This window comes from Bos javanicus, chromosome 13 (genome assembly GCF_032452875.1).
Source record: "Bos javanicus breed banteng chromosome 13, ARS-OSU_banteng_1.0, whole genome shotgun sequence".
NCBI lineage: Eukaryota > Metazoa > Chordata > Mammalia > Artiodactyla > Bovidae > Bos > Bos javanicus.
Window position 1 is genome coordinate 53,707,041 of NC_083880.1, and position 14,593 is coordinate 53,721,633.

The 14,593-nt window shown below is 45.2% G+C and overlaps 1 protein-coding gene and 1 long non-coding RNA gene across 7 annotated transcripts in view; one reads left to right on the plus strand and one right to left on the minus strand.

Moving 5' to 3' along the window:
• The window catches only part of PCMTD2 (protein-L-isoaspartate (D-aspartate) O-methyltransferase domain containing 2), a 66,962-nt gene extending 53,397 nt beyond the window's left edge, over positions 1–13,565 (minus strand). For 3 of the 6 annotated variants that reach the window (XM_061436792.1, XM_061436788.1, XM_061436791.1), the window contains exons 1-4: positions 12,727–13,565; positions 7,866–8,196; positions 3,820–3,922; positions 2,834–3,005 (exon numbers count right to left, since the gene is read on the minus strand). In XM_061436792.1, coding sequence (XP_061292776.1) covers positions 2,834–3,005; positions 3,820–3,922; positions 7,866–8,196; positions 12,727–12,939 — 819 coding nt within the window. In that variant the 5' untranslated portion in view covers positions 12,940–13,565. Of the gene's footprint in view, positions 1–2,833; positions 3,006–3,819; positions 3,923–7,865; positions 8,197–12,102; positions 12,276–12,726 lie in introns of those variants that run through there. The other 3 variants (XM_061436793.1, XM_061436789.1, XM_061436790.1) reach the window with 2 other exon arrangements.
• LOC133259382 (uncharacterized) lies at positions 12,791–14,593 on the plus strand. Its single transcript, XR_009740380.1, has 2 exons — positions 12,791–12,880; positions 13,558–14,593. It is a non-coding gene; the product is annotated as an uncharacterized LOC133259382 (long non-coding RNA).

Consider the following 14,593-nt stretch of genomic DNA (forward strand, 5'->3'; position numbering starts at 1 on the left):
CTGCTTCCTCACAGGTGAGTGGGCCACCCTGGATGTGGGTACCTGGCCTCACTCTCGGAGGTGCGCATCGATGTGTCTAAAGTGCTTCCAGGGATGCAGCCCCCATGGGACACAGGGCTGTCTGGCTGACATGCTGCAGTGTAGGTCAGCCAGATGGTTCCTGTGAACCACAGTACAAGGAGCACCACGAGAACACGACTGGACAACACGGCCACGCATGTGCTCCATGACTGTGCCAGGTTTCTGAAGGGCCTGAACAGCTCACAGTAGGATTTCTGGTCAGCTTTGACAAGCCACGATGATTGCGCTCTCATCTAAAAATATCTAAGCTAGCAAATCCTCTAAAAACTAAGACTCTGTGTCCTGGATCTCAGAACTAAAAGAACTAAGTACCCACATACCAGACAAACATAAACAACTTACCACATTCCTTTATACCAGCAAAATCTTTTTTCAAAAAATTTTTAAAAGGAGAACGTCTAGTTATAATGGACATGAAATATTTGAATATAATCAGTAAACTATGTGTAAACCTGTAAACAAAACTATAAATCCCTATTTCACGTTGAAGTATTCAGCTGCATGAATACTGAAAAGATGCCTTCAATCCCTCATTCATCTAGATGTTAACACAATGTATTTCTGCAAGACAACACAGACTCTAAACTCTAAACTCATCCGTATAAGTAAATACGTATTTAAAACAATACTCTGAGAAAGAAAAGCAAACACAGGGACGTCTGGCCCTATCCTGCAAACTACTAAAACAGCAATAAGAACCGGCTCCTGGCGACCTGCCTCTGAAATGGCCAAGGTTAAACAGCCTCTGGTCAGGCGCTCCTGCAGGAGGTCACAAATTCAGACAAAACCAAGGTAATGTCTGTGCAGGCTCTTCACAGCAGCACTGTTTCTAACAGTGAAAGGCTAGAAAGAATTCAAATGCCTATCCGAAACAGCCACAGCCTTATACACCCCTATTCGAAACAGCCACAGCCTTATACACCCCCATCCAAAATAGCAACAGCCTTACACACCCCTATCCAAAACAGCCACAGCCTTATACACCCCTATCCAAAATAGCAACAGCCTTACACACCCCTATCCAAAACAGCCAAAGCCTTATACACCCCATCTGAAACAGCCACAGCCTTATACATCTCTATCTGAAACAGCCACATTCTTATACACCAACAAAAATTTTAATAAACAAAACTGAGATTAAAAAGACTTCTAGCTATAAGGAACATCACGTTTTTAAAAAATAAATGATGTATAAAACTTAAAATTATCAACTCTCATATGTATGAACGGGTGGGTAGAGTGTAAAAGTGTGTACCCTCACTGAAAATTTTTTTAGCTTCTACTTTTTTAAGGAAAGATAAACCAAAACAAACAAAAAACAAGTCACCTACAGGTGAAGGGAGCAGAGAAGAGGGGACATACACAGAATAAAATTCTGAGTATTGCTTGCTTAGACTTTGGAATCTTATATAACTATTTTACAAAGTTGTGATCCCCAAAATGGCAACCTCTCAAAACTGAAAGAAAAGAAAACAAACGAGCAGTTCTTTGGGGCTGGCGCCATAACTTCACACAGAGGTGTAATTCCCAGTAACTTAAAACACAGTAATTTAACGTCTCTAGTGGAATATAAGGACAATACAGTGGGGTCCCCAAGCCACTCCCTGACAAAACAAGAAAAATCCTGCTCTAGTTTCAGAAATCAAGATTGCTGCTGATGACACCATACATTGCAGATAAACAGTAAGCCGGGTGGTTGGGGATCAGGACTTTCGGTTTGAGAAAAAAGTGCTACTGATAAAACACTAAAATGTGAGGGAAAAAAACCCTGGCCCTGATCTTGATTTGGAAGTATTGATATGAATTCATGGTGTCTTTTCTCTCCAAAACATCAAAGCAAAAAAAAAAAAAGTGTGTGTGCTGGGGCGGTGGGTGGCGGGTGACTCCCAAGCATTAGTGGTCCATCAGAAAAACGAACACGGATCCACGATCGCCTTCAAGATCCCAACTGTGGTGTCTAAACACCAATTCCCACCAAACTGAAAACGAACAGGGATTATTCATTTTCAGAAAGAGTTAATTCCAAGTTTGTGGTTAAAAAAAAAAAAAGTACACAAAGTCTGGAACGTCTTCTTACCAGAAATTAACAAAACCATCAAAGATTCTTGAGGCTGCAGAGCCCAAGAGCCAATGTGGAGAGGCAGTCATGGCCAAAGCGAGACAGTCTGAACTCTGATAAGGGTCACAATTTTGCATGAATTCATTTTGCTAAAAAAATCAAGCAAAACCTCACTGGTCACTATCTTTGGCAGATGCCAGAAAACCAATTATTGAGAAAAACTGACAAAGGTTAATAAGAATCAGATTTATCCTGCACTTCCTTTTATAAAGTATACCTCAGGGTAAACAAACAACTAACAAGGGTGTTTCTCTCCCCCTGTGTATTCTGGCTACTAAATGAAGAGAAATGACAGAACAAGGAGGTATCATTCTACGGCCCTTAACAAAACAACGGATCAGGGCCAGTCACACTGCTGGCATCAGAAAGAAAGAACAGCCAAGATCTTAAACAAGGAAGGACTCTGTAACCGCTGGCAAGTATTCAGGTGTCCTTTCTCTTCCAAAATAAATCAAATCAGAACCTAGGCGACTGGACCCGCCCCACCTTGGCAGTCTCTCTAGCCTGTTTACTCATCTGCGAGAGGAAGGGATTTGTAACAAGAGTTACAAGGAAAAATGCCTGTCAACTCCCCGGAACAGACCTCAGCAAACAGCTGAGTGCACAAAACCACCGGTTACAACAGGACCTGACCTTCTCTTCCAGTGGCATGACCAGGATGCCCCCGACCTTGAGGAGGCTCTTCATGTACTCCTCGTGTTCCTTCTGCACGCCTGCCCCGCAGTACACCCGGTCATACTGAGAACAATCTGGAGAAATCTCCAGGCAATTGCCAGTAACAAAGGATGGTTCACAGAAGTCAAACCTGAAAGCAAAAGATGTTTTCCACAACTAAGTATATCATGTCATAACAAGTCTATATAGTAAATCTACATTAAACATAGGTTATGTTTTCACTGTACAATCCCACAGCGACGTAATAAAATTAAGAGTCAGAAGCTGGGATATCAGACTTCTGAAAGAACTACGTGAGTAATAAACAGAACTCTAGAAATTCCAAAGAAAATATTATGAAACTCAGTATCATAAACACAATCCAAGCTTAAGTCACCCAAGTTCCAGGCATATCACTATCTTTGCTGTTATGATTATCTTATTATCTTTCATCTTCATTATCTTCTACTATCCTATCTTGCTTTTATATCTTATTCAAGATCTACTAACAGAGTAAAAAGAGAAAAAAATATACTTGGTTTTTCTAAAAATTTTAATCCCTAAAATAAGAACTTAAATGCCTTGTTTTAAAATGGCAAGAGCTAGTTGCGCGGTACATTTAAAGACAATTGCAACAATTCCATTTCAGAAACAAGTACATGATAAAATGCTGTCTCTATTGGAAACATGAACATTAAGAAAAAATGAACATTCTATTTCCTTCTCTTACACTGGTGATAAATTACCTTTATTTAGGTGTCATAATTAAAAAAAAAACTTAAGGTCCTTAAAAACATAAAATATTTTTAAAATAACTAGAACATACACACACATATCACTTAGTCACCTGCCACACTTTAATCACAACTGCCAGAACATGAACAGTAGTGAACTGATTTCTTTCCACTTAATCCAAAGTTTAAGTTATAACTGACACCCAGACCCATGGACAGTTTTGGTCTTACTTGTCAAAGCTGTCGCTTGTCCTGATGAAGAAGTCCAGCTTCTGCTTCGCATACTCTGTCACATCTGAATGGAGTTCTACCCCGTGATTCACTCCAAAAGGGCCTAAAACGTTTCAGAATAAGAAAACATATAGAAACAGGACAAGAACCCCTACTCTTTATTTCTATTTCATTGACTGCAACACATTTGACTGGACATGTATAATTACAGAAATTCACATTTATTGGGCCAAAATCACCCAATCCATTCTTTAAATATGCAGACTAGCCTCTGCTCACCACATCATCAATACTCCTTATATGGCACTACCAACTCACAGCTTCCTAGAGCCTTGACCGTCCTGTCCTCAAACTTTTAAAGAACCATCTGAAAAGGTAAAACGGCCAAGGTCTGAAACCAAGAGTTACAAGTGCCACTAAACCAGTGAATCCTAAAGGAAATCAACCCTGAATATTCACTAGAATGACTGATGCTGAAGCTAAAACTCTAATACTGTGGCCACCTGATGCAAAGAGCCAACTCACTGGAAAAGACCCTGATGCTGGGAAAGACTGAAGGCTGGAGGAGAAGGGGACAACAGAGGATGAGATGGTTCGATGGCATCACCAACTCAATGGACACGAGTTTGAGCAAACTCTGGGAGATAGCGAAGGACATGGAAGCCTGGCGTGCTGCAGTCCACGGGGTAACACAGAGTCGGACACAACTTAGCAACTGAACAACACAATGAATTAAAGAAGAAACGTGTCTTTGCAAAAGAAAGTGGACACAGGTCTTTTTTCCAACAAAGGTCTCTGCAAACACTCAAATGTGGTATTTAATTCTCACAAAATAGTTTTAATCATCATCAAAATAAAACTGTAATTCCAAAGTCACAATGAAATATTTTTTAATCAAAATAAATTTATCAGGGACTTCCCTGGTGGTTCAGGGGCTAAGACTCCACACTCCCAATGCAAGGGGCCAGGTTCCATCCCTATTCAGGAAACTAGATCCCATATGCCGCAACTAACACCCAGCACAGCCAAATAAATGAAAGAATGAAAGAAAAGAAAGAAATTTATCAATAACTGGAACTAAAGTTATGAGAAAAGTTAGGAGCCCACTTAATAATAAAAGTGCTTCCTCCACATACAAATGCCTCTGGGTTAAATCTCAGTGAGAACTACTGACACGAAACAGCTTCACTGAATCTCTGGGTTTTAAGAATCCATTTGTATGAAGGTCAAAACAGGCAACACTTATTTGTGTGATGGAGGTGAGTATACTTCCCCCTGGAGGGGGTGGGGTCCTACTATTGGAGGGGTGGCCATGGGAATCTCTGGGGCACAGATTCTACTCTGCATCTTGTTCTGGGTGGTGCTTACATGTAGGAGGATGTAAAAAGTCACCAAGCTTCACACTTCATACTACATTCATACATGCTTCATGCAACTTTGTCAAGTTACTATGGATAAGTTATACCTTGATTTTTAAAAAATCTGCATGAGAAAATAAACACGGCATGTAGGGCTTTTATTTAGAAAACATACATATAAAGCCACAGTGTAACACTCAACCCTACATCCAACAGAAATACTGGTAAATGCAGCCATCTGTGCACTGCACACACTTCTCTGCTTCCACTGTTCACCTGGCCCCTTCCCAGTGCAGCAGCTCCCCCAGGTGCAGGCTTCCCTGCCTCTACCAGACGACTCACCCGCTCTCCTTTCTCAACACCTCCCACACAGAGTGGCTGCTAAAACCGCCTATCATCAAAACACAGCCTACTTGAGAAGTCACATTTCCACTGTTTATGACACCACATCCACATTACTTCCTGTCCAATCCCACTGCTCTCTTGGTCACTTGCCAGAGATCAAGAAAACATGCATTTACTTCACCCTCATCATATTCTCATTAGCCCCTCAGCTCTGTTAGACTCTTACTGAGGACAAGAAACTTCACACCAAACAAAGTAACGACACATATCCCCTGACCCACTCCAGTAAAAAGATGATTGAAAGAGGAGGAAGTACGGGACGGGTCAGAATGGTGGTACCAAGGACACAACCCTGAAGCTGGTCCCACGAGGCCCCCCAGGCACAGCAGCTCCCACGTCACACAACAACGTCAGGTTAAGCTCACAACTGCTGTATCTCCCCCTGCCCCCTGCCATCCTGCCAACTGGAACCTCGAGAAAGGAGCACCCTCAGCAGGGCAAGGAGTCGCAACGTAAGTGCAGCAGAGTGGCACAGAGGCAGCAGGGCAGAGAAAGTAAGGACCGCAAGCCACCTAAGTCACATGGAAGACTGCAGGCCCTGGGAGACCAGCAAAGTCTTCACCTCGCAGTGAGCAGCACAAAGCTGAATCAACCCCAGAGGGAGGCCTACGACACACGGAGTGAACACGGTCCAGGGCCTATGTCCTCCTCCCTGCAGATCCGAGACTCTACCCGTGAAATCAGACTCTCAAGTTACCGCCTTCAAATACATCAAAGCGGCACGCAGTGTCCATTACGACCAAAAACACAGCTTTCCTTCCTTCACAACTCTCCTCCCTATCATCCAGCAAAACCCCCAGAAAAGAGAAAGTGGGGGCTCAGAAAAGACAAGTAACAACATCCGTCATGAGCTGTTTCTTTATGACTTCTAGAGAATGTCAAATGTACCAGGTCGGTTGAAGATGACTTTAAGTCATCCTTTCCTAAGCATTTCATTTTTAATAGCATTTCCAATCTAATCAGGTTGATAACCCTCCCCCTCCCCCCAAATACCACCTTATCCTTAGCTCCTCCAATTTCCAGCTCCAACAGCGGGAATTACAATTCACTAATTCCAGAATGATGAAAAACCTGAGCTCTCTTTGCAAAGCAGTCTCAATCCAAGACAAGTTCAAAAAGCATTTAGCCTAAAAAAAAACAAGAAAACAAAAAACTACACATTTAATAATCCGAGGATATAGCCCAAATTTATATTTTATAGCCCAAAGTCAGATGATCAGAATCTCAAAACTTTACCAAATTCTGAAGTATATGAACTTATAAAGCAACCAAAAATTTCATTCCATACCCACAAAAGCAACTGTGACTACTAAGATTTTCTAAAGTGCCTGTAATAACCACAGAGAAACAATGTTGTAATGTACTGCTAATGATTACACTTGACTTTTAAGCTGTTATCACTTGAAATCACCAATATACAGAATCTTACACTGACTTGATAACAATGTTAAGATACCTAAGCCAAAAACTTAAGATATTTAGCAAACCTTGTCAGTTCCAACATCCACGCGTACCAAGACCCTAGCAGCCTCGGGCCAGCCATGTCTTCCTCCACCCAGGGGCACCAGCCCACTTCCTCCGCAGTGCCCTTTCCTAAAGCACAGAGCAGCTCCTGGCCTTCCTCTCGCAGAACTGTTCACCCGACTCGAGTGAAAACAGACACCTGTCCCCTACTACCGCATTTAACATGAGGTAGGAATCTTTAAAATCTTCAGTAATCAGATAATGATGTTTCAGTATTAAAATGGTCAGCTTCCATGTATAATCTCACAACTTATTTGTTTGAGCAAACAGGCTAAATGGCTTCAAATACCATAACTTGTGAAATCTTTCCTACCCCTGGAATACATTTGAAAATAACTTACAAGTATTAACTCCTTTAGTATTAAAACAACAAAAGACAAAAACTGCTTGGAAAAACTTTAACTGCCAGGGACTTTAAAGTTAATTATTCCAGTTTAGAGACAATGACAGGCACGCTGAGTGATTATATTAATCGAGAAATCACCAAAAGGTCCAGATTTATACAATCTCTAGGTCCTCTGCTGTCCAAGAGGAAGCTGTGCTGGTCAGATGCTGGAGGTACAGGTGGGGGCAACAGGAAGGCTCCAGAGGGACTCTTCTGTTCATCACGGCAATTTCTCCATTAATATCATCACCCTCCAACCCCTGTGTGGATACCATGATGGCTGGGCAGGCCAAGGGCAGTTACAACTCGGCCCCCACTAAGGACAAACTGCCAGCAGGCTCTCCCTCCTGCACGTGAGACCGAGCCAGACTCACCGAGGATGAGCCCCACCATGGAGCTGAGGTAGCCAGTGCCACTGCCCAGGTTCAAGAATGAGAGACCAGGCTGCAGGTCCAGGGCCTCCATCACCTCCGAGTAGATGCACGGAGCAGAGAGGTGGATGTTGCCATGCTTCCACGCTAAATCTTTATATGCGTTCTCTTTAAACTCTTCGAGGTAATAGTCTGCACGGTCAATAGCTCGGAACGCCTGCTCCACCAGCTCAGAGCGGATGTACTGCGCCTCCTTCAGATTGTCTATCAGCTCGTCGTTGTCCTCACCAGCACTCACCGCGCCTCCCATCCTTGAGATCACGCTCAGGCAAAGCTGCAGTTTTAGAATTTTCAAAAGAGCTATTCACATTAAAGGTTAGAGCAGAACAATAAAAGTCCTAAACACACACCAATTTCAGATTCTGAATTCTAAAAATAATACAGATGGAATATACTTACTCAACACCCAGCCCCTTACACTACCTCCCTCCACGTCCAAGGATGCCAGATACAGAACAAAAAAAAGGTTAAATTTCAAATTTAATTATATTCATCCAAAAATAAGTTGTAACTTATAATATCAACTGAATACAAATGAACATGTGATACCTAACACACAGCTGACAACTTAAAAACATCATTAAAGAATTCAAGACTTTACTAAAAGTCATCATTCTGGAAAGTCAAGCAATTAGGATTAAAAATATCTTGCTTATACATCTCTTAACAAGGATATTTCCACATATGGAAAAATAATTGAATGTAAACATGAAAAGAGGGCAGATATATTTACTAAAAAATCATTCTAAGAGGGATCTTTTTTGAATATTTCAAGTGCTATAGACCTTTTGTAAATAAATCTTTAAAAGCAAAAAAAAAATTTAAATTCAGGTCAATAAATACTAAAAAGGTATTCACTGTTACTTTGAAATTCAAATTCAACTGTTGTCTTATATTTTGCCTGCTGCTGCTGCTAAGTCACTTCAGTCGTATCCGACTCTGTGCGACCCCATAGACGGCAGCCCACCAGGCTCCCCGTCCCTGGGATTTTCCAGGCAAGAACGCTGGAGTGGGTTGCCACTTCCTTCTCCAATGCATGGTCCCACACGCCCATAAATATCAAGTCAAGCAAACCATTCAACCTTTGATTTGGATGTTCTGATGTAAAACTTCAGGCCAAAACAACATCCACAAAACTCTCTTCCCCCTGGAATATACTGGGACAAACACCTCATTTTAACAAATACAGAACTGTCTCAAGGCTGCAGCTCAGAAGCAGGAGACTCCTAGAATTCCCTCAACTCCTGAGAAGTAGCTACCATACCACCATTTCACCTCTTCAACAATAAAAAGGACATTTTTGCTCTCTTCCAAACTGCCTTCAAGAAGAAAAAGTAACATGTCCTCCTCTCTGAGTCAAGTACTAAAGTACAGGGTATCAGTACATGCTTCTCTCTGAGCCAACTACAAAGTACAATGTATCCTCATCTGATTCCTAGGGAAAATGATCCTGCATCTGTAGAGGTTTTACTCTTCCTGAACAACTCCAATTTTATACTCACCACAGGCAACTTTCACTTCACATAAAATGGTAAATGCTTTACAAAACACTTGATATTAACTGCTGGGGCGGGGCGGCGGGGGGGGGGGGGGACCTGACATCACAAAGGCTGCTATGTTTTCTGAAACAGGATGATGTCCATAATGTTACATTTTTATTATTACAAAGTTTATGCTTGCTTCTCCCTCACAATCCTGAGGACTTCTAACAGCAGAATGAGAATCACAAATACTGCCTCTAGAAAAATTCCATACACACACGACACACACAAAACTAGCAACTGTGGTGGGAGAGCATGCCCCAGGAATGAAAGTTACTGACCACATGCATGAATCTTCAGCTTCTCACAAGGACACAAAGTGTGTGAAAGGTGGGGGCTTAACACAAGCACTCTTCCATTTTATGACTGGAGCAATTCATCTTCATCATCAAGATTTTAAAGCAGAATATGAGACTTCTCAAGTCACTAGGATGGCCCAGTTATTTGATTCTCACCCTGTTTTTAAGTTGTTTCAGAGCCCTTGGTGGTTACAGACCCTAACTCAGCCAGAGAGGATAAAGTGTTAACGAGGTCAAATTCAATCCTGGATAAACTACTTAGTTCTGAGGCTAATGCCTATACCCCTAGGCTAGGACAATCATCTTAAGATTTGGGTCACTGGTTAAAAGTGGAGTCCTGTTTGGTTGCTTCAGGGAAAGGTCTAGCTCTCACACATCCTCCAGGGTGGAGGTGAAAGCCACCTCTTCACCCAGAAGCCCCCAGAGTGTAATGTTCTATCCTCAGAAAGCAAACACCAAGTATATGATGGGTATGTTTCACTGTGTACCAAGTATTTATCCCTTATTTTCAACTTTGCCTCACTTTAAGAGTTTAATCCACATGCAAAGGCTAGCTTTTTAGTAAAAATAACTACACTCTTTTTACAGGCACTACCTGCCAGTCACGACCTCATTTTGGCTTCACAACATTGTGAGGCAACTTGGGACTGAAAAGTTACTTTGCTCATGATCACACACCAGTCTGTAAGGAGAGCTGGCATTCAAACACAGGCCTGTGTTTTTTACCCTACACCAAAGCAACAGGCTAAATCACTATGTGGTAACCTTATCTGCTGCCACTAGTGGGCTGCACGTGACCATTCGTAGGCTCGGATATTTGTTATTAACCTTGCCTGGCAACCTAACACTTCCTCACACTGAAAACAATCATTGTTTATTACTAACCATCAATGTGATCAGCTCTCATGCCACCAAAAACACCAACAACAATCTCAGAGATGGCTTTGACAAACCAAATCTAGACTCAGAATCCACCCTAATTCAAGTTTTCAAAGTAATGGCATATCATTTTCTGGATACTTGACTGGTTACACTTTGCAACCCTTAATTCAACACTCCATGTAACTGGGCACTGCCCAGCAGGACCACCTTACTCTCAGGCTGCTCCTTACAAAACCAACACCAAGGGCACAGGGAGGAGGTGGCTGAGCAGGAGTAGGAAGGTCTCAGACTGGTAGCCCAAGACGCTGTCACAGGGGCCAGTTAACACAGAATGAAGCTCTGATAAGGGGGCCAAGATTCAAGTCTACACTCATCCAGCTACTTAGTAAGGGCAACATGGACAAAGTAACTCAGGTGGAAAATAAGCTAGGGAGAAGAAAGCAAAATCACACCTCCTGCCGGAGGAATAAAGGAAGAAATGGTTTTCATTGTGAAAACCAGAACTCCTACAAGGAATGCAAAGGATTTTTCAAATACTTGAAAGTCTGCCATATACACACTATTCATGGGCCTGAAAAAACCAGAGCAGTGGGACACATATCGGATGGAGAGAATTTCTACTTAACACACAAGAGAGCTTTCTAAAATCGAGGCTGGAAATACAGACACACTGTCAGAACAAGGAGTCTCTCCCGGCCAAGTGCAAGCATAGAGAGGCCAGGCGCTGGTCTCAGGAGCCTCAAGCGTCCTCCCATACGAGAGAGGCAAGTTCGGACTTGAGTTATAGGAACCTGCCGGTCTACCCAACACTAAAAATGCAGTCCCTTACTTCAGCCCCTCCCTGGCCAAAAAGACGCAGAAAACGTCAGCAGGCACATAAACCAAGTGGGGATTTAGAGAAAGGCCTTTTTTGAGGTGCAAACATCAACCTGGGAGAGACAAGCCCTGGCAAACACAAAACACAGGCACCACAGCCAGGAGAGCTCCCTTCCCAACTGAAGACCTCTTCCAGGTCTTGCCTGAAGCCAAGTCACTCTCCCTTAACAGACTCTTGCACCTTCTGAAAAGGCACAACCTGTTTCGAACCTCGGTAACTCTTCACGTGCCGCGCTAATGGCAAATGTTTCCTACTCAGTAATTTAGGGACCAGCTGCGCGTCTGGAGAGTTAAGTCAACCCAAGGGGTGTGAGCACTGCGCACGGAGACAGACCTCGGGACCCCCGGGAACCCGCGCCGGCTGACCCCCGAGAGGGCGGGAAGGGGGAGGGGAGCCGCCTGGGATAAGGAGGGGCGTTCATGCTGGGGTGGGGGCGAGAGGGCAGCGGAAAAGGACCGGAAGACGCGGAGAGGAGGAAGCGCCCCCGGGGGAGGGACCTGGAGCCCGCGCCCAGCGGGAGGGAAGGTATGGAGAGGAGGCAGGAAGGCAGAAGGGGCCGAGGAGACGCACCGCCCCCCTACCCGCGCAGGCCGGGCCGAGAGCCGCTACAGCGGCTCTACCTCCCGCCTCAGCCGAACCGCACCTGCAGCTCCTCCGCCGCCCCTCTCCCGGGAGCCCCTCGGCCCGCCGCCTGCCGATTCGCAGCGCCGACCTCTGCCGCTGTAAACATCCGCCGCCCCACTGCGCCTGCGCGCGTAACGGCCCTAATGCGCGTGCGCCGCGGCCCAGCGCCTAAAGGGGCAACCGCGCAGCTGGAGTTGCATCCTGAGATTTCTACCCGCCCAGCGAGCTGCTCGAATGCGGAGGTCAAAGGGCAGCCGCAGGTGAACGCTGTCACTTCCAGGCCCCAGCATGGGCCAAGACCCAGCTGTGAGCACGACTGGCAGGGCTCACACCTGTGGAAATGACCTTCCAGGAGGGGGCCGACAGGTGAGGAAGAAATGAAAACAGAGGCGATGGACAGTAACTGGCACGGTAGTGGCTACTGTGGCTTGAGTGACCCGGAAGGGACATTCGAGCGAAGATCTGCAAGACAAGAAGCATCCAGCTGTGCCAAGAGAAGTCCAGTGGCTTCAGACCAGGGAGAGCTGAAGTGGCCAGGAGCCCCTGGCGTGCCCACCCCTGCTAGGGGTCCACTCCCATACCTGCTCACCCATCCTCACTGGCGTCACTGCCGCCTTCACCCGCGCCGCATCTTGATCAGCCCTTCCTGGGAGAGTTGTCCCGGCGTCAGTCAGGATCTTTCTGCGTCTCAGAAGTCGCCTGCCCAGCGTCCTGGCCCACTGGCAGATCCTCCAGGTTACCTCCCACAGCCACCCATGCAGCCCTGGGGCCTTCTGCCCCCTGATGCCACCCATTGTTGTGGGCTACCTGCCTGGCCCTCCCAGTAGACTCTGTGAGATCTGCCTCAATCCTACTTGTGCTCAGCACAAACCTCACATAGATTTTCCAACTAGTTTTTGGCAACAGATCCCTTTGTTTAGACACAGCCCTGTATTTTACCTGTTTTTCTAGAGCTAGAGGCGTTGCTGCCTGGGCCCCTCCTGCCCCCACTTTCCTCCCCAGACTTGAGCTCCACTCAGAGCATAGTTTTCACCACTTTCCATGGTTCCAGGGAAGGCCTGTTTCCCTTGGTGGCAGCGACCCTGAGGTTGCTGCCAACATTGTGACACTCTAGCTCTCTGACCCTTTCCTCCCAAAGTGCCTGTGATTGTCTGCAACAGAGGCCCTGAAGCCATCCTTGACCTCTCCCTGCTGTGAGCAGATACCCCCTCCATACACCCCAGCCTGCTTTGGCCTTGCTTCCCTCGTGTCTCCTACCAAGACCTCTTCACTGGCCTCCCACCTCACATCTCACAGCCTTCCCTGGGCTCTGTCCACTGGTCTTCCTAATATATATGACAGATAACGTACCATCAGTATTAGTCTTTGTAGAGCGTTATGCTGAGCACTTTACAGAGCTTATTTCCTTGCAGTGGATACTAGCATGCCCTCCAGGAAGGAGAGGAGCAGCCCGGATGGCGGGAGTTGGCCTAACTCACTGCAAGGCCCCGTGGTTGTCCTCCTGGACATGGACACCTGGCAGAGGAGCTGCGCTGTGATAAAGGCCACGTCACAATTGTGTCCAGGCACAGGCCAAGACCAGGTCCCTGTGCCACCAGCGTGCCCTCTCCCGCCCCACAGCAGTGAGCCCCACTCCTCTGTCAGCACAACTGAGCTTCCCTGTGCCCTGCCACTCACCGGTATCACTGGTTTAGATGCCCCTGCTTCTTGATGGCATCCAGCCCATGCAGTATCCCCGCCTATAAAAGAAATGTCATTGCCCTGCCAAGGCTACCAGACACATCAGTAGTTGGGTAAGCTGGGATTATTCTTGGTCCCAGGGGTTGGGGTGCACACCATAGGGAGTGACCCCGTGAAATCCCAGACACTCCACTCTCAGACCCTAGTAAAACAGAGCCCCAGGCTCTCCCTCTCCCACTCTGACCTTGCTGTGTGACCCTGAGGTTTGTTATGTACCCTCCAGGACCTGTGAGTGATAAATCTTGTTCCTCAGAATTCCCTCATGGTTTTTGCTGAAGTGCATCCAGTGATCATATACGAACCACAAGGGGCAGTCCAGCCACAATTGCCCCAGCAGCAGGAGTAGAGGGGATGTCTCTGGGGCTCACTACAAGTAATACACACCCAGAAAGTTCTAAGGCATTCCTAGCTGAGATCATTACCATCAATAGGCTGGTCAGACATGTCAGAGTGAATTAAATCCAAAGTGAGCAGAAGAAAAGAAGCAATACAAATCAGAGCAGAAATAAATGAAACTGAAAGCAAATCAATTGAGGAAATGAGTGAAATCACAGGTGGTTCTCTGAAAAGATTGATAAAATTGATAAGCCTCTAGCCAGGCTAATCAAGAAAAAAATATACAAATTATTAATTATCAGAAACAAAATAAGGATCATCACCATGATTCCTATTAACATGAAGAGGATAATAAAAGAATATTGTGAACAA